The sequence below is a fragment of the Aedes albopictus genome, chromosome 3 (assembly GCF_035046485.1).
Source record: "Aedes albopictus strain Foshan chromosome 3, AalbF5, whole genome shotgun sequence".
Lineage (NCBI taxonomy): Eukaryota > Metazoa > Arthropoda > Insecta > Diptera > Culicidae > Aedes > Aedes albopictus.
The window spans coordinates 409133402-409154193 of record NC_085138.1 but is presented as its reverse complement, the minus strand read 5'-3'; the positions used below and the strand labels follow the sequence as shown (position 1 = coordinate 409154193).

At 34.7% G+C, this 20792-nt stretch overlaps 1 protein-coding gene across 1 annotated transcript in view; it reads right to left on the bottom strand.

Annotated features, from left to right (window-relative positions):
• LOC109402124 (neurogenic protein mastermind) overlaps nt 1-20514 on the bottom strand; it is a gene marked incomplete at its 5' end in the record, with an annotated part of 29434 nt that extends 8920 nt beyond the window's left edge. Inside the window, one exon of the mRNA XM_062858280.1 lies at nt 20118-20514. Within this exon, the coding sequence (XP_062714264.1) occupies nt 20118-20514 (397 nt within the window). The remainder of the gene's footprint in view (nt 1-20117) is intronic.
• Between the last annotated feature and the right edge of the window lie 278 nt (nt 20515-20792).

The following is a 20792-nucleotide window of genomic DNA, read 5'->3' as shown; positions in this document are numbered from 1 at the left end:
ATTGTTCAGGAATTGCTCTAGGAAATCTATTGAAAACTCCCACACGAATGTGTCCATGATGAAATTGCATCCAGGATTCATCCAGAAAATCCTGCGAAAGTTCCTTCAGATAATTCAGAAAATCTTTAAGTTATTTATTCTAAAATATTTCCTTGGAACTTTGATGCAAATTCCTTTAAAAATATCTCAACAGTTTTTTTCTCGGATTTCTTCTACGGGATTTTTTTTTTTCCAGAAATTCGTCCACAGAGTTTTAACAAATTCTCCAACAATTCTAATAAAACATTTCTCCAGGAATTTCCCTGAAAATCTATCAGTAATTTTCTTCTTGGAATTCCCCAAAGGATTTCCTGAAGGAATTTTACCAGGCATTACTTCAGAAAATTCTTAAGAAATTCCTGTTGTGATTCCTTTCAGAATTCCTTCAGATATTGCTCAAAAGATTCATTAAAAAGTACCTCCTACGATTTTCTCACGGATTCTACTGAAGATTTCTACAGAAATTTTTTCAGGGATTCGTGCTGGAATTTCTTCAGAAATTTTCTTGGAAAATATTGACAGACAGAGACTTTTTCAGAACTTGAGGGGTTTTATCAGAAATTTCAACAAGGAATTCTTCGACAAATTCTTCTTTGAATTTTTAAAACATTATTTTTATTTTATTTCTCACAAATTCTACTGGAATTTCATCGGAAATTCTTCCCACGGATTCTCCGAAAATACTTTGGTTAATTTCTACAGTGATTCCTGGAGGAATTCCTGCAAGGATTTTTTAAGGAATTGCTCTGATAGCTCCATTAGAAATATCTCCTGGGATTTCTTAAGAGATCCCTGCAGAATTTATTCAGATATTCCTCTAAGGAATTTCAGAAGTTCTTCCATAAATTACACAAACACTACATAAGAATTCTTAAAGAAATCCTTGAAGGAATTTCTAGGAAATCCATGGAGAATTCTCTCAAGAAATCTCAAGATATCTTTGGAAAATGCTAGAAGAAATTCTTGAAAATTTTCTGGTAAAGTTATTGATAAAAATAAATTTAAGCTATTTCTGAAGTTTTTTTCTGGAACAATTCTTAGATAAATGGCTAGCATAACAGAATACCTGAAAAACCGCCTTAAAATACACCCTAAATTTTCAAGAAAAAATCATGTGAGACTTCTGGAGGAACTTTGAAATTAGTTCCTAGGAAAAAAAAAATAAGTTAAATTTATGGAGGATTCCCGGAAAAATCCATAGAAATCCGTTAATTTCTGAAGAAATCTTTTTAAAAATGTCTGCATAAATTACAGAAGAAGGTAGTAGTGAAATTCTTGAAAAAATCCTTCATAAAATTTCAGAGGCATATCTGGAAAAAAATTTGGAAGAACTCCTGGAAATAGATCTGGTCAAATTCTCAGCAAATAAATCATATACAATCGTGTTAAAAAAAACCTGGAAAAAAATTCTAGTACCACTGAAAAAATAAAAAAAAAGATTTCGAAAGAATCTTTGGAATGATATCTGAAAGATTTGTAGAGCCCGAATCAAAGAAGCATTCATTGAAAAAATTCTTGCAAAATACTTCGGAATATATTCTAGAGTTATTTCTGCAGGAATTGTTGAAAGAGCTCCTGAAGAAAGTTCTGAATAAATCCAAAGCAATGACTGGAGGAATATCCGAAGGCACTGTTGGAGAAACCCCAGGATAAAGCTTCTGTAACAATTTCTAGAGGTAAATCCTAAAGGTGTGAAAGAATTTCCGAATCTTTTTGAAAACTTTCTTCTGGAATTGCATCTTTTTGTAGATATGTGTGAAAGAGTTCCTGATGAGACTCCTGGAGACATTTTTTGAAGAATTTTTTGACGAGTCTCTAGAGAACTTTCGAAGGAATCCTCATTCTTCTCTATTTTGTTCTTCCAGAATATTTCCAGAAGTTCCTCCAGCAATTCTTTTAATAGTTCGTCCGGGAATTTTCTCACAAATCCCCTGGGAATTCTTTAATATATTCAATTGGATGTCTTGCAAGAGTTTTTCCGGGAATTCTTTCAGGACTTCCTCGGAAATCCTTCGAGAAACTCCTTCAATATTTTGTAAATGTCCATTTAGGAATTCATCCAGGTATTATTATAGAGATTCTTAACGAAATTGCAGCGAGAAATCTAGAAATTTCTACGGATATTCTTTCTCACTTCTTTATTCTTTATTAAACTGATTCTTCTATGTAGGAGGGATTATCACTAACCACTATGCAAAATGCCTGTCTGGAATTCTTTCAGCACTTTCTCTGCGAATTCTTCTGAAAGTTGTTCCAGTTCTGCACAGTTTTTTCCAAAAAATCTTCAAAGATTAACTTTGGCAACCATTTTGTCCTGAATATCTTCAATCAGTTCCCTTTATATTTTTTCCGGATTTTTTCCCGAGAATTCCTATGAGATTTCCCTATGATTTTTTTTAGAAAAATGCATGGGCAGATTTTTGCATGGTCCTTGGAAGTTCTTCTAGATGCTTCACCAACAATCTTTGGAGAAATTTCTCCGAGAGTTCTTCTCCTTTGAAGGTTCTTCAAATAATTGTTCTGGGAAATTCCTTCTTGACTTATTCAGAAAATTCTTCCTAAAAGTTCCTTCGAAAATATACGAAAATATGTCCGAAAATTATTCCAAAATTCCTTCGGGAATTTTTCAAAAAGTTTTTCTGAAAATTCTTTCAAAAAATCACCCTGGAATGCTTCGGAAAATTCTCCCGATTGCTCGACCAACTACATATGTAGCTAGATGTATCTCAGAAAAATCGTCCAGATTTGCATGTGGAAATTTTTCTAGAAGCTCCACCTGGATTTCGGAAAGTCCTCCAAAAATTGTTTCCGGAATTCATCAGAAATATTTCTTCTTGAATTCTTCCAGAAGATCCTACGGAACTCTTCCAGAAGTTCTTACGTATTTTTTTTTTAAAAAGATCTTCCGAGATTTTACTTAGAAGTTCTACCGAAAACTCCTCAATAACATTCAGTAAGACTACTTCTAGAAGATCATCTACCAAAAATAATTTTGGGAAATTCTCCCAAGAGTTGCTTTGGAAATCCTTCAGTGCACTGCTGTGGAAATACTTTCAGGATTTGTTCAGAGAAGCTTTCTTGAAGTTTCTCAACGAATACTTGGAAAAAATCTTCCAAGAGCTCGTCTAGAAGTTCTTCTGGGGATTCCGCTAGCAATTTCTTCGTGATTTTTTTTTCAGAAGTTCCTCGAGCAATTCATCAAGCAGTTTCTCCGGGAAACCTTCAGAGAATTGGGTCAAAAATATTCCAGTAGATTCCCGGAAATTATATCACAAGTTCTGCCAGGAACTCTTATCAGAAGTTCTCTGGGAATTATTTCAGATATTCTACCGTGAGATGTTTCAGAAAGCATCTTGAGGCTAAGTCTTCCAAAAGTGGTTCTGAAAATTATTCCAGCAATACTTCTGATAATCTTTCAGAGCGTTGTTCCGAGAAAAAAAAGTGTGTCTCCTCCTAATCCTACAGGAACATCTTCAAGGACCCCTTCCAGTAAATCTTTAAGGAATTCCTGCAAGAATTATCTCATGGATTTGTACATGGATATTCCAAGAGCTTTCTCAAATTTCTCTAGAAATCTGAGGAATCTTCCAAAGGATTTTTCCAAATAGTTCTTTCTTAGGTTTTATTAGATAACTTCCTACGTTATACATTTAGTTTTTTTTTACTTCTTCTTGTATTTCACCAGGAGCTTCTCCAAGGATCCCTACAGAAATTCTTCTAAAGAATCCTAAAATAGTTATTTCATGATTTCTTGTGGAAGTACCAATAAGATTTCCTCCAGGAATTTCTCTAAAGATTCCTCTAGGTTCTAGGATTTCCTCCAATTATTTCTTAAAGAATTATTGTAATGGTACAATGATACATATTGCCCTTAACTGGCATTTTACCAGATTTGCTGGAATGTCTGAAACATACTGGAAAACTTGTAATTAGAAGGCACAAAATGTTGCTAATTGACATATTGAGAGCTGATATTTGTGATTAAAAAATGCGTTTTGGTGGGATTCAAACCCACGACTTCGTATTCGCTAGACTGACGCTTTAACCTACTAAGCCACAGAACAGGTAATTATTTTGTGGAATAAAAAGCCACACCGTGAACACTCCTTTTTCACAAACATACAGGGGATAGACAAAATGATTGGGACAGGCAAAATTTTCACTCTTCAAAAAATGTTCCACTACCTGTAGCTTTTCGAAAAATGCATCGAATATTCTCAAATTTTTACTGTAAGTTCACCAACTAGTTGTGTATTAGTGATCCAAATTTGGGAAAAATCGAGCCATTCTTCACAAAGTTATGAAGTTTTTTGAAAATGGTATAATTATCCGATAGCCAACTTTGAGCTGTTATATCTCCGGATTGAATGAACCAATTGCAATGAAATTTTGACCATTTATGACTTATATAATGAGCTATGAAAAACCTTTGACATTACTTGAAATTCTTAACACGGAAGAAAATTATAATGATTAGATTACTTTTCTCATAAAACACCAAATTATCCAAAACTTCAACATCGTTTCAAAATTCAAGATCCAAATTATAGTTCATTTAATATCCCTCTAAATGACTTATATATAAATTTGTTTTGAAGGAAAGTAACAACATAGCCGCCTATAAATTAAAAAAGTAATGGGATGCATATTAAAATAGACCAATTTACTAAACAATCGTGAAATAAATAAAATCGCTATAACTTTTTCTCTTGTTAAAAATTTCAAGTTAAGTCAAATGTTTGTATGAGTTCATTATATAAGTCGTGAATTATCAAAATTTCATTCCAATAGGTTCACTGAATCCGGAGATATAACAGCTCAAAGTTGGCTATCGGATAATTATACCCTTTTCAAAAAACTTCATAACTTTGTGAAGAATGGCCCGATCTTTTCCAAATTTGGACCACTGATACACAACTAGTTGTGAACTTTCAGTAAAAATTTGAGAATATTTGATGCATTTTTCGAAAAGTTACAGCTGGTGGAACATGTTTTGAAGAGAGAAAATTTTGCCTGTCCCGATCATTTTGTCTATCCCCTCTATCTCTCTTTCGGCTTAGATGCCAACCCACAAAACACTCGCGTTTGTGCCCATTAAGTACAAGTGAGATGGGTTTATGAAAAAAAAAGTGTTCATGGTGTGGCTTCGGAGTCACTTTGGCGTTTTATTCCGCAGAATCATTACCTGTTCTGTAACTTAGTCGGTTTAAGCACCGGTCTAGCGAATACGGAGTCGTGAGTTTGAACCCCGCCAGAACGCGATTTTTTTTTTTCACTAATTTCATCTCTCAATTTGTTGAAGAGCAACATTTCGTGTCTTCTAATTACAAGTTTTTCCAGTAATTATTGCAATGACTCAAGTATTTATCATTCGGAACGTTTTTTAAAAATTTCCAAAGGATTTTTTTTAGATTTTTTCAACCTCTCCATGAATTAAAATTCTTTCATCTGTTGTTCCAGGAACTCTTCCAAAAATGACTTCTAGAATTCGGGATTTCTCTGGGGTATCTTTAAAACTACTATACCAAGGATTCCTCCTTGTAATGGAGGAAAAAAATGTTCCCCAGAAATCACTCCAAGGATTCCTCTTTTGATTCTTCCAAGAGTTCCCTTAAGAACTCTACCAAGGATGTCTCCAAGAATTTCTTCGGGAAATCTTCCAGGAGTTTTTTCTAGGTTTCCTCCATGCATTTATGCAGGAATCTCCAATATTCTAGACTTTTCATCTAGAATCGCTACAAGAGTACTTCCAAAGATCTCTTCTTTAGTTCATCCGAGGGCATTCATAGGAAGGAATTTCCTATCCTTGTATTTTTGTGCAAAAAAAATTTCGAAACATGTTCGAAAGAATCCTTGGAAGGCTTTCTGGGAAAATTTTAAAAGTAACTGTCCAGGCAGACCTTTTCCTGGAAAGCAAAAAATAATCATTGTAAGTTCTTGGGGGAAATCCTTGGAAACATTATTGGAGAAAATTCCAAGAAGAGTGCCTGGAGAAATTCTCGAAATAAGTGCTGAAGAATATCCAAGAAAGAAATTCTGGAGAAATCTTTGAAAAAAATCTCTATAGAAATCGTTTAAAAAGGTAGTATTCTTGCAAGATCTTATGAAAGAATTTTCGAAAGTGTTTCTGTAGATGTTCTTGAAATATCCGGGAGGAGTTCTTCGAATAATTGCTAGTGCAGTTCTTCCAAGAGTTTCTTGAGAATTTCTTGGGAGAATTCTTAAGGGAGTCTTAGGAATAGTTCTTCAAAAAATCAAACACGGAAATTGATCCTGAAAAAAAATCGGAACAGCTCCTTGAAAAAATAATGGAAAAATCCTTGAGAGAAATCCTTAGAATATTTCCCAGAGGAACAATTGAAGGATTATTAAGAGAGTTTTTGAAATATACCTTGAAAGAATATTTGGAGAAATCTTTGATATATTTTCGGGATGAATGCTTAAATTAATTATTGTAGAAATCCTTGGGAAATTCCATCAGAAATCCGTGAACAAATTCTTATATGCATAGATTATATTAATTATTGGAGGAGTTGTTGAAAGATTTGACAGGCTCTTAAAATAATTCTTGTAGAAATGTCTAATGACATGGAGGTTTCTTGTAATAATTTTCAGCGGAATTCTTTGAGAAACTCCCGGGCGGGTCATTGACTTTTAAGGAGCAGTCCTAGGTAAAATTTTTGAATCCTTGAAAAGTTTCTGAAATAACTATTGAACATTTATCGGAATCAGTCCTAAAAGCAGAACTTTCTAGATTTAGAAGTTAAAAAACCCCAAATATCCTATTTAAACAAAATTTCAAGGGAAGCCTTGGAAGAATTTCCGGTGAAATTTGGGTGGAATTGAATAAAAATGGACAAATCTTTGAAAGAGTTGCCCCAGGTTTCTCGAGAAACCTTAGAACAATGCCTGTATAAATTCTTAGAAGAATTTTTGAAGTAATTCCCTAAAATTTTATGGATGAACTCTTACAAGGTTTTCTAGATGATTCCTTAGGCAAAAATCCTGGAAGTTTTTTTAGGAATCCTGAAAAACACCAAAATAACCCTTTCAAGAATTAGCGGATAAATCTTTAGATGTATTTCTGGAGAAATTCTTGGAATAATTCGTAGAGGAGTTCTTCCCTGATTTTTTTGGAAAAGTCTTTGGAAGAATTTGTGGAAACTTCAATGAAAGAACTACAGATCAATAAATTTAAAAATTCCTTAACCAATCTTTAGAAAAATTTCTACAGAAATCCTTGGGAGAACACCTAACAACAATCAGTTTTGTACCTTTCAATTCCACTGTCTAATGCTTATCCTTTGACAGATACGCGTATTTCTACTACTGCTACCACTACTGGTGGATAACTGACACTGAGGAAAATTACAAGTGATAATCGAAATATGCGTATCTGTTAAAGGATAAGCTCTGTAGGGCGGAATAGAAAGGTACAAAACTTATTATACTCATTCGAAGAGGGTATTGTGCTTATAGGGCTTGATAAGTCGGTACAAGAGCCGAAGAACAGCTAAGAGTTTATCTATGCCTTCACTTGCTGCAAGAGCTTTTGACTCGACCTCGTATTGAAAAAGAAGCGGTTCGTATGTTGGTAGTCAAACTTCATCATCATTATCATAAAAACTTCAAATTCAAAACCCAAACCACAATGCCGAACGAATTCCGGAAAAAAAAAATCGATACACATCCCAATTGGTGTGTGCAAACCACGACGATAAACGCTTTCCCCCCGGAGGAGCTCGAGAGTTCATTAGGATGCCTCACATTACACACTACGACGGGGCCCGGCATAAAAGAATAAGTAATTAAAATCTAGCAAACTGACTGCATATCATTCCGTCGTAGAGTCGTAAAAATCTTCTCCCTCAGCCCAACTCGGCGTCGTCGGAGGAAATCGCTCCAACAACATCTGTCCGCCAGCCAACAACGAGTCAGTTAGAACTCGTTTGATGGAGTGACGGAAAATTCAAATTTATTCGCGTACGTGCTTTTTCCGCTCTCGCTGGGAAAGTGAGAGAAAGCTGGAGCATGCGCAATTTAGTTTGAGTGGAAAAGCTGGGGAAAATTCTTCAAACCAGCAGCGGTGCTCCCCGTTGTCGCCACAATCGGAAAATTGCAACCTGAAATCATTGTGAGAATCGGGACTGGGCTGATGGGAGGTGGGTGCAGCCAGCAGTGAGTTCCGTACTTTTGGCACGGTTGTTGGAAAATGATAATAAATTCTAACAACCGTATAATGAGTGAATAAGCGCGTGTATGTTGTGTGGATTTTGTCGGATTGGAAGCATCACAACGTTTGTGGGAGGATGTTGTGGGATAATTGTACATTGTTATAATTTTTGGATTTGTTTCAGTTAAAACCTTTCAAAGCATCAAAGCATCCACACATCTGAAATGTTGCCAAAACTTTTGGAAAGCATTCAAACGGGCTGCCCGTTCTGGCGCCACTGCTCCATCAAGCTCATCATAGTCAGCTTTGTCGATTTAGTTGATGTTGATGTTACCATTAGGTATTTGTTGCTGTTGGTGACCACACGATGGAGAAGGCGAAGAGGGTGTCAAATCAGGCACACCCTCACAATGACATTAGGTACTCTTGCTTCTCCTTGTTGCTCTCATTTTCCTCCCTCCCTCTCCCAGGGTGAAAACCTTCGTGGGAAGCAAAACAAGAACATCGCCGTGCGAGGCATAGTGGGATTTTGGCTGATATTTAATGCTGTTCTGTATATCTCTAAATGATATTTGGTGTCTTTCAAAACGTATTTGTATTTTTTAAAACTCATTGAGTTTTGGTCACCTTTCAGATGTCATTGTTTCTTTTGTATTAAATCGCAACAATCAACGTATTTTTTTTTTCTTCAATCATTCTGTTACAGAATTCAAATTACAGTGTAGTATGCACTTGAAAATTGTGTTCTTTAAAATTATACGGAAAATAACATTTTCCATGAAAAAAATAAGAAATATTTTAACAATAACCATAAAATTAAAATGTTGTTGTCTTAAAGAATCGGTATCCCAACTAAGCTTCCAGTAAAAGTGTAGAAATGTAGGGATGTTCTGAACAAAAATAAGAAAAATAATGAACCAAAATTTACGAAATAGCGAATAAAAAACAATATTTTTTCCAAAACATGTTTAAATTGATTTTAGTGGACGAAATATATTTTTTATAAAAATAACCAACTTTACTATGATAACTTTCAATGTGTTAAATGGAAGGTTTCAATTTATCTTTATAGGAAAAATGCAGATATCAAGCTAATACTTTATTTTTGTATTTTTGTATTTTTGTATTAAAAGTGACCAGTGCACTGGTCAAAATAGAAGCACTGTGTCAGTTTTGGCCATATTCTCAAATTTGATTTCTAAATTGGCCAATCACGTATATGTCTTAGGGGAGCTGCCAAATTAGATGCACCCCGACTAAAATAGACATATGGGAGATGATTTTTTAAGAAAAAATAATTTGTTCCTGCATTTTTAAATCAAATTATATGGTTTGATCATCATATTATATTAAGATCTAGTGGTAAATAATATTTTTTGCTGGTTTAGATCGGAACAGGCAGACAGGCTTAACCCTATAGGGGATTTTGTCTGTAATATATCTGGCATTTCTTAACATCTTTCGGCATATCCTTTGACATCTTCATCGGTAATTACTTTGGAAACTTCTCCGACAATTCCTTCAGGGATTAATATGGCATTTTTTCAATTAATCGACAAATACCCTAGTTTTTTTTCTGGTGTTTCAATTTTTCTATTATATAAGCAATCGTTTTGGTATTTTTTTTTTATATCTCAATTACTTTTCCGGTAATTTCATCGGTTATGCCTTAAATAATTTATTGGAAAATTATCCTGGGAACTTCCTCGCAAGTTTCTTCGTAAATTCCACCTGCATTTTTTCAGGATTTTCGTCGGTACTTTTTTTTAATTTCTTTATTTATTCCTTCGGTGATTTCCTTAAAAACTCTAACAGCAATTCATTTAAGAATCCCTTTTACATTTCCTATGGAAATTCTTTAGACAATTTCTTCGAGAAAACTTTATTAATTATTTATGGAATTTTTGCAGCAGATTCTACAGGAACTCTGATCTAACTTGCTTCAAAACGTTCTTTGGGAATTTAATCTGCTATTTCTTTGGGTATTTCTCAGGCAAATATTTTTGAGACTTGCGAGTAATCATCGATATTACCTTGGTAATTTCTTAGAGATTTTTTTCTGGAATTTCTTTGAAAAAAAAAATTGTGCAAATTCTTTCAGAATTATTTCAGGATATTGGAAGTTCCTTCGAAGATTCTCTTTGGTTTTTTTTTCTAAAATTCCTACGAAAATTTTTCCAACAAATTCATTAAGAATTTCTCTGGCATGGCATGATCATCCTTCGGTATTTCATTAAAAGACTGCTCAAATAATTCTTTTGGAAATTCCTTTCAAAGCATCTTTGGCCATAATATTTGAGAATACCATTCGAAATACCTGCGGAAATGTTTATGGAAGTTTCTTTGGCAACTCCTTTGGAAAATATTTCAACAACTTATTTTGGGATAGGCATTTTTTTTTTTGAAAAACTTACATGATTTTCACGAGAATTTCTTTGGCATTTCTTAACAGAATTCCTTTGGAAGTTTTATTGAAAATTTCTTAAGTAGTTTTGATCTGAGAGAGAGGAGACAGCTCACTGACGGCGCAGATGTTTACATTTCTTCTTCTTACTTCTTTTTACAATTTTGTGCGCTGCACAATGGCTTGAAAATTTATTATTGGTCAAAACTGTTTTGCATATTGAGTTTGCTGCGACTCGTTGCGCTGGTTGAGGAAAACTGACCATCATCATTTTATCTTTTATAATTTCAACAAACGGAGCGAAATTTTAATAGGATACTTTGGATATTTGGCCACTCCACACCACCAATGTGCGATTTTCAGCTCGGTTCGCGGTGACAGTTTGTGACAGGTCCTCCTTGACATTAAGTAGCACGCAATCGAAGCCAGCTGTCTTCTCTCTCTCAGGTTTTGATGGGAATTTATCCGGCAATTCCTTTGAGAATTTATCAAGAAGTTTTTTGTGGGATTTTCCCGGTTTCCCTCTGAGAGTCCCTTCGAGAGTTTCTTTGCAAAATGATTCGGCAATTCCATTTTACAATATTCCGGCTATTCTTTTGGAAATATATTTTCTTAAATACTTTGAGCAACACCAATTGAAAGTGTCTGAATTTTATAAAAAAAATGTCTGGAAATATTTAAAGGAAAAGCCGAAGAAATTCATAAAGAAAAAGCCGATAAAATCCAGACAATACACCGAAGAAATTGTAAAACGAATTCCTAAAATAATTGTCTGGAAAATTTCCAAAATAATGGCCTAAGGAATTTCCAAAGGATTTGCCGAAAAAGCTTCCAATGAAATTTTAGGAAAATATATGAAAGGAATTACGGAAGAATTTTCTAAACAAATTGCCAAAAAAGTTCTCAAAGAAAGTGCTGAACACCGAAGTAATTCACAAAGGGATGATCGAAGAATTTACACTTCAAAACAAAACAAAAATCGTGAACATCTATCAACGATGCATAATTAACTGCTGATTTCAAGACCGTTTTTCAAAAACATTTAAGTAGAACAGTATTTGAGTTTTACCTCAAAATCGAGTTTTACAGTATTTAAAAGTGTGGATTCAAATATGTTGCATTTCAGCCAACCAATTTTAAATCTTCTTTTATGAATAGAAAAATAATAATAATATGTGTCGATCGTCTGAACATAGTTTTTGCATTAGATTGGTGGACTTCGAGAGATTGGTGAGTATATGGGACAATCACCTAAAATTTTAGCAAAATTTTCAAAAAAATATCTAGTTTTCGGTTTTTTTTTTCGATAAGAAAAAAAAAAGAACTTTTTTTTGTTTTCTCAACGTACTATTAGAGGTGAGCGAGTTACAGTGAAAAAAAAAATCAACTCAATCGGTACATTGGCTACGAAGAATGAAGTGTACGAAGCAGCAAGTTTGCCTAAAAATAGAATAACCCATTTCAAATCGTCAGCCTTGTACGGAAAGTAGAAAAAAGAATCGCTCTACAGTATTTTTTTTTCCTTCACGTTGTCGAGCTCAGGGCAAGATTCTACACTAAAAATGATCATCAGCTTTACCGAGATCAAAAATGCTGTAAACTAGTGTTATCAATGAAACGAACAGGTTAAATTTTTTGCCGTTGAGCATTTCCAATCGAAATCGATGATCGTTTTTTTATACCGCATTTAGTTCACCACTGGACTGCGCACTGAGTATTCATAAGTGCGAAAACGTAAATAAAACTGCGCGATTGCATCAAATCAAATTGATGTCTTCGGCGCACTATTTCTTCGAAGTATGCTGAATAAGTGCTCTGAAGACACCTAGCCGATTGAATGCAATCGCGCACTTTTATTTGCATTTTCGCACTCGTGAAAACTAGTGCGATAGTCCAGTGATGAACTAAATGCGCTATATTTTTTTTTTTCAATTTATCTTAAATTTTGCATAAGCATGTTTCACCAAAAAGGACAATTTGCATCATCAGTTCGTCATTTTGACTCTAGTATTACTTTTGACAAGAGCCTAAACAGAAAATCATTGGAAATTTAATAAAATATATATATCTCTGAAACGATTTGTCCGACTGATGTGCTGTCTTCGGAAATGTTTTAGTTAGCTTGTCGGACTATGAGAATAATGTAACTATACACTGTAAAAAAAGTTGTTTAAATTAAATTTGATATTTTTTATTTTTTAAATATTACTAGCAGACCCGGCAAACGTCGTGTGGCCATTTGTGGTGGTTTGACAACTGTAGGGCTCATTGCAGCATGGCACTCTAGATCAGTTTGATTGTGATCATGTTGATTTTCTTCTGAGCTCATGTAAAATTCGTTGTTTCGAAGTTTTTCATATAGTTTTAGTTGATCTCCTGAACAGTTTGTACACAGAGCCGTAGCGTGGTCCCGCGGCGCCCTTGGCAAGCATCCAGGTTGGCGCCCCACAATATTGTTAATTTGCTAAAGTTTGTAGTTATTCATTTTTTTTCATAGTTGTATTTTAGTGTTTTTAAGAAACAAATTTCCCTTGATTTTTTTTATTTTCTTATAATGTCCTTCATTCGTGTATTTTTTTAGGAATTTCAAAGGGAGTTATATCAAAACTATTCAAAATTTATTTCTCTTATATGAGTATGAGTACGAACATTTACGATTTATAACATAAATGATGCATAATTTTCTTCAGGAAATCTTGCAAAACAAAAGAAAAGGATATTTTTAAATTTTTTGTTCCTAATTTTTTTGTTCAACTAAATTTTGTTTTCAAAAATTTTTTATTGACTTTCAGGGGTTTTCAGGAATCCTCAAACAATCTATTTTATCAATATTCGGCGATAAGTTGAATTGGTTCCACCAGAATTTTCCAACCACTTTACCAAAGCTGTTTTCTGAAGTTTTATTGAAACATTTATTAGAAGATCTGTAAGAAAATGTTCAGTAATCATTAGACGAACCATGGACATGGTTGAATACCAGAAGGTATTTCTGGAGGAATCTGTACATCAGTTTTTGTTGAAATCTCTGAACGAATTCCCGCTGGAATCACAGGATCAAAACATGCTAGAATCTTTGGAGGAATTTCTGCAGAAACATCCGGAGGTATACCTGATGGAAATCTGGTAGAAATTTCAGCAAGAATTTCCAATGGAATTGCAGGAGTAGTTTATGACGAAATACTTGATGAAATGTTAGAATTTGTAGAGAACCACTTCTGGAAAAAATTCTGAAAGAAAACTTGGAAGGAATCCTTGAAAAGGTTTCTTAAGGAGCCTTTGAGGGATTTTAAGAAAAATCCCTAGAAGATTTAATAAAGAAATCCCAGGCAGAAGTTCTAAAAAAATCCATGGAAGGCTTCCAAAATGAACCTTTAGAAAAATTTTGCATTAAATCAATGGCAGATTTTCAAACGGAATTGGAGAAATTTCTGAATGAATTCCAAATTTATGATTTTCTGGAGTAGTAATGAAATAAATGGGAAGTTATTTACCGGAATTCTACCAGAAATATAATGAGCATGCAACAATTTCAGAAGGTATCAATGGGAGATTTTTTGATCGATGTGCTAGATTTTTTTTAAGGAATCTATAGATTACTTTCTGAATTTCTAAAGATTTCCGTAGAAAAATTTCTAAGAAAAATCACTGGAAGAATTTTCATAACGAATTCTTTGGATTTCTAACGGAATCTCTGCAGGATTTTTCATAGTAATCCATGGAGGAATCACTACCAAAAGAAATTGAAGAGTTTTTAGGCACCTAATCCTTGAAGATATTTTTGCTGGAATCACTATACGAATTCCAAAGAAAGTTTTGGAGCTCTGAAGAAATTGGAAAAAACATCGGGAGGAATCCTTTGACTAATTTCTGAATAAATTCCTAAGTAACTTCCTGTAACCCTCATTGAAGAATTTTTAAAGGAATTTAGAAATTTCTTCGAGATTTTTCAAGAAAACCTCCAGATAAGGTTATGATTTCTAATTCATTTCAAAAAAAATCCCTGAAGAAGTTTCTGAAAGAATTTCCAGAGGAATGCCTTCTTGAAGAAATGTCTTGATGATTTTCTGAAATATTTTTTGAAATATTTTTTGAAAGAACCCAGCAAAATATCCAAAGAAATACCTGATGGAATTTATGAAGGAATTCCTAGAATATTAAATTTGTTTTGGGGGAATAAAAATTAAAAAAAAAAATCACTGGCAGTTTTTTGGATGAAAGCAACCTGAAAGGTTTCTGCTAGACTTGCAAGAGTTTAAGCCCAAAGAAACCATTACTGGAAATAAAAATTGGATGAACTTAAAGAGCATCGTCTGTAAAATATTTCAATGAATGTGAAGAAAACCCCCGGACGTAACCTCAACACATTCACTAGACTTTTGAAAGCATATTGATTTTATTTTGTTCATTAAAAAACTAAAATAGCTTCTCAAAATAAAAAGCAAATCCCCAAAATCATCTAGAGAAATTTTCAAAATTTTTGAGAATATGGAAGATTGTAAAATACATGATCAATCTTAGATACTATTAATAAATAAATCTTAATAACATTCAATAAAACAAAAGTTGGTGGGCTTCGTGGCCGTGCGGCTAGAGGCGTCAGTCATCTAGACGTATCGTAGTAAGCCTCGGAGTGTGGGTTCGATTCCCGCTCCAGTCGGGGAAAACTTTTCGTCAAACGGAAAATTCTCCACTGGGCCACTGGGTGTTATGTGTGTTGTCTGTTGTCATATGTTAGTGCTTGTTCAGTCTGTACAACCTCTGGTTGAAGACGGTGTAGTGTCTTTTTAAAAAGCATCATTCTGTTTCCTTCTTGCCTTAGGCCTTTTCAGCGCCCCTCTGAAGCTGACGCTCTTGGCGGGGGCCAACCTGGCCAACCGCACGCTACGGCTCTGTTTGTACATATAAACACAACCTTGGTGGTCCAGTGGCTATCGCTTCTGATTCGTATGCAGAAGAAACGGGGAAGAAACTTTTCTCACGAAAAGTTTCAACGCCCGAAGCGGGAATCGAACCCTCACCCCATAGCATGGTGCGATTATAAGCTTGGCGACCCTAACCGCACGGCTACGAGGCGCCACTTACTCTATAGTATATTCATATGTTCATAGCAATCACTAGAACCAGAAACGATTGAAAAGTCATTTCCATTCCTTTCCAACTTCCACAGCACAGTGTCATTCTGTCAGATAACGCCTACGAATTATGCAATCAAGCGAACTGTGCCCCATTAGCTTCATAGTAATAATCGAACCAATCTATCACCATACACCTGGCATACACGCATTGGAACGCAATAAAATCACCTAATACTCAGAAAATTGAGCTCTTTCGATTAGGCTAAAGAAAATGGCAATATTTAATTCACTAAACAACCCAATTGGAATCGCTCACGCAGTGCCCTAGTGGACAAAAGAGCTATAAATGAGGTTAAGTGGTTGAAGAATAAAAAAAACTGAGCTGGGTTTAGCTGTTTTGAATGTTCACGAAGCAATGCTTGCAATTATTTCTGTATGCATTCAAAGATCGGTTAAAATGTTCAGTTCTTGAATGAATTTTTAAAATAATTTCTGAACAGATCGTGCTTTAGCTATCGTTTTCGGGAGTTGTCAAGTTTCCTTATGGAGTATTTCCGGTCCAAAGCAGGAAAACAACTGCCATTTTTGACTTGATAATTTCCAATTTGAATGAGATTTCGTTTATGCGGATTTCGTATCACTTACGTTTGCATCAACATACAACAATTTGTCCTCACCCGTGTTTTGAAAAGGGCGATTAAAACCACTTTCTTTCTTCTTCTACAAATTATAACTCGAAAACGGTTTGTTGGGTTAATACGATGTCTTCGAAGATGTTTGAGGGTATTTGAAGGTCTTTAACCTTCCTTTTGCATCACGTTGGCAGCAGTTCGCTGACGTAGTGTACGAAATACGATGAGTATAATATTCATCACGTTTGCCATATAATTTCGATTTTCCAATAACCTTACACCTCGTTTTCTTATTATTTTTAAATAGACAGCAGACTTCCAGCCACAAAATTTGACAAACAGCCCAGGATAATAGAAAGAACTCTAACTATATATTATCTAATTTTATTTTTTCATCAATTTGTAAAACAAGCACAAGGAGACAATATTTCAGATAATAAATATCAAAAATAGATTATATGTATTAAACCATGAACATTTTTACCTATGTCCAATAACTTAAGTTACAGCATATTTAAAAATCAAAAAATAATAAATAAAGAAAAATGTATGGAACCTTGTGAACTTTTTTTTTACTGTTAACAGTTTTATATTAAAAAAGGATAAATTATTTCCGTAAATTTTCAGACCGTCTCGAATAACATTTAACAAAGTATATTTTTTTTTCTTTTTTTTTTTGATTTTTTGATTTTTTAAATTTGCTTTAACTTCAGTATGCTCTTAGACATATTTTATAAAAGTTTTGTCTTTGATTTGGTAAACCCTTTAATATTTGATGAAGCCTCATACATTGCAAAGCCATTTTAATGACATGAACTACTTTAAAACACTTTGTAGATATCTAGAAGTTCTTAGCATAAACCTTATTTTCTTTTCTTGTAGCCGAGCATAAATTTCGTTCTAAACGAACTGTTAAGTACGTAATAAAACTTAAACTTCTTTCAATGCCGCACGCAAGGCATATCGCATCGATCTTAAAGCTTTTAAGATTGTATCAAGTTATCATAAAGCAAAGATAAACCTTTTTGGAATTACAAGTGGAAGCATTAAAGCAAGCTCAAGAGGGTCGATTACTGCAATGGGATCGTCCTTCAGGAAATAGATAAGATGCGCAATGGACACGAAAACGTAATCAATTACCTATAATTTTTCAATACCACTGAAGACAACACCTGGGTTTTCATTATTGAGAATCATTACCACTACATACTTTTCTAATACTAAAACAGAAACCTCAAAATAACACGAAACACTACCGAAAAACTGGTGAAATTATGAAAGTTTTTGTTTGTTTACATTTTTGACGACTATCGGCTAGCCGGCAAGTTCTTAAGAGCAGTAAGGCTGAACCCGCATTTCATTAAAACCTAATAGTGTCTGAGTAGCGCAAATAATATGCGCTAAGAATTAGTGGGCGTATGCTAGGCTTTGCTTCATATTCTTAGAGAACAGCAACTCTATAATATGTTGCTTTCACACTAATTGATCCTAAACAATTACATTCAAAACCAAGAGGACCCAACATGGCGGCATCCACACTTTCTGTTACTGTTTTCTATTCCTGCTTACAAATTTTGCACGCCATGTTGATGTTTGGATTGCGATTTGAATGTAAAATTTGTCAAGCGGGGTTAAAATTGTTGTTTTGTAGGATAACAAAAACCGAAAACTGGCGTGGCGCTTTGTGTTATTCAGCAGTAATTTATTGCATTATACATTTTTGAAAATTTTGCTCTCATATTTGACGTGATAGAATTCGAAAAGAATTCCATTGGGGTTTCCAAAATGTTCCTTTCTAATGTAAATGGTGAAAAAATAACTGAAAATAAGAGTTTGAAGCTATTTACGGGGCATAGGATTAAACCTTTGAAAAAATATAGAAGCATTGGAAACTTTTTCAAGAATCATCGTAATTTGAACCATGTGGACAATATGTACATACGTCTTTTTTGATACGTTGATATTCTACCATCAGAGCAAATTCACTCCATATTTAAAATCGTTACTACGAATAATATATGAAAAAGTAACTGCTCCAAATTTAAATTTCACCCTAACCAGATTTTAATAAATTGGTATTGATTTGTGACAGTTTTTGATCACATTTCTCCCACTGTGCATCGGTGTGAGCGGGCGTAGGGCAATCTGTTGTGGGTTGCCTTGCTGTTCAAGAATTGAAAATCATTCCCCTCCTTCGCACGAAGCGAGCGGTGGTGACCCAAACCGAATAAGACCGGTGTGAGCTAGGGTGTGAGCATTGCTGGAGCGAGATAGTCTACTGTTGTGAACCGGAGCTTGGAGGGGGTTTCATTTGGAAAATGAAGAAAATGTTAATGGATTGCCGTGCGGTTTGATTGGGGTGGTTCGAGGAAGCATCCCCCAAAAAAGAAAAAAAGAGCTTTGCATATTTATGGGCGTCGGTGCTGGATGTGAGTGAATTCGTGATGTGAAATTGAATGGGAAGATGTAGTAGGAAATCAATATGCTGTATTGTAATGCAAGATTCATAAACACTTTTTTTCTGATTTAGTTTTAAATGACGCAATCTTAGATCTTATCTTCCAAGTGTGAAGTTTGCTGAATTAATAGATAAAAGCTTCAGGAACACACGAAAGCTGAGCATTACAAGTGTTTCCAAAATTTTAGAAAACTTGGCTGAATAATCTGGAAAATTCTGAAAACTTTTTATCAAGAAATGTGTATTGTTTGAGATACAGCTAGTAAAAACTCTGTTTTTTCCTTGTGATACACTTATTTTTCTGCTGCTTGTTACGATCGGAAATATTTTACTAAATTTTGTCTTACAACAAAACTAATAACACAGCGCAACATTTTTTTGTCTCAAGAGCAAACTTATATGTCTCCGAAGGATTTTGGGCCGCTGAATCCGAATCCGGGCTCAGATTTGCTCTAACACGTCACAATTTTGAGCTATACCTCAATTTATAGGGCAGAATATGCGATTTTGGGCTTTTTTTGACTGCAAGCCGTTAAGCAAGGCAATATTTTTTTAAGCTATCAAAAGGTTAATTGGTCAATCAACTTCTAAATTAACGACTCATGCAAAATATTTCGTTTAACCTAATCAAATTTGATAGATTTAAGCATTTTATGTTAGTATGAAAACTTGCATGCAACTTTTGGAGGGTGGCTTGTATGGGAAATATCGTACCTAACATAAATCGCTTAAAACTATCAAATTCGATTTGGTAAAACGAAATATTTTGCATGAGTCGTTAATTTAGATGTCAATTGACCAAATAACCTTTTGATTGCTTAAAAAAAAAATTTTCCTTGCTTAATGGCTTGCAATCAAAAAAGCCCAAAATCGCATATTTTGCTCTATAAATTGAGGTATAGCTCAAAATTGTGACGTGTTAGAGCAAATCTGAGCCCGGATTCGGATTCAGCGGCCCAAAATCCTTCGGAGACACATAAGTTTACTCTTGAGACAGACAAAAAGTTAAATTTTGTTACGCTGTGTAATTTCCGAGTTCAGCGTTTTTATCTGAAGTCCAATAAAACTTTTCCCTATACTTTGCTGAAATTTGAAATTTTCTGAAACTATCTCAAAACTAAATTCGATAAAATCAAACCGTGTGTTTATTACTGTGACGTTTTAAATTCTTAAAATATTTGGTTCCCAGGTAGCAAAAATAAGGTAACTTGAAACCACCCTAACCTCAAAAAAGCCACCTCAGTATCGATTTCATCGCAGACAGCGATGATTTTTGTTTACGTTTACTTTCTCTCCCGTTTACTTCCCACACATTTCCCCCCGGAAATTCCCTTACCTTGTGAAGTATTTGGAGGCGCCTGATTTGGTTGCTGCTGCTGTTGAGGATTGTTACCGTTGTTGTTGTTGCTATTATTACCGCTATTGTTCTGATTGGGTCCATTAGGATTGTTGCTATTACTGTTATTCCCGACGTTCGGATTTGGTCCCTGCTGCTGCTGTTGTGGATTACCCGGTGCCTGCTGCGATTGCTGTGGACCTCCAGGGCCGGGTTGCTGAGATTGCTGATTCGATTGCTGCTGCTGCTGCTGCTGTTGGGCTGCTTGTTGCTGTTGCTGTTGGCTGAAGAATACTCCCTGTTGGGCTGCAACGGATACTCCCGCCTTGAGGTCACCACTCAGGTGTAAATGCTGACCGGCGGAAACCTGTGAAATCGGAGAATGGATGAGGGCAAAAACGATGAAATTTTAATTATGACTTCTCATTAACGGGTTATCGGAAATGATATATTGTAGGTCATCGCTCGCGTTGGGATTGGAATATTGCTCTCCTAGGAAGAGCCCACGTATTCGAATGCAGATTTTCATACTCGTTGGTGACAGACAGTGGTCGAAAAGAGGTGCATTGTTCCGAATTGTAAAGAGTTACGATAGAAAAACAAGTTTAGTTACATAGCATGGATATATCTTGGTGAGCTCGTTCCGTTTCTACAATGAAATTGTATGATAAATAA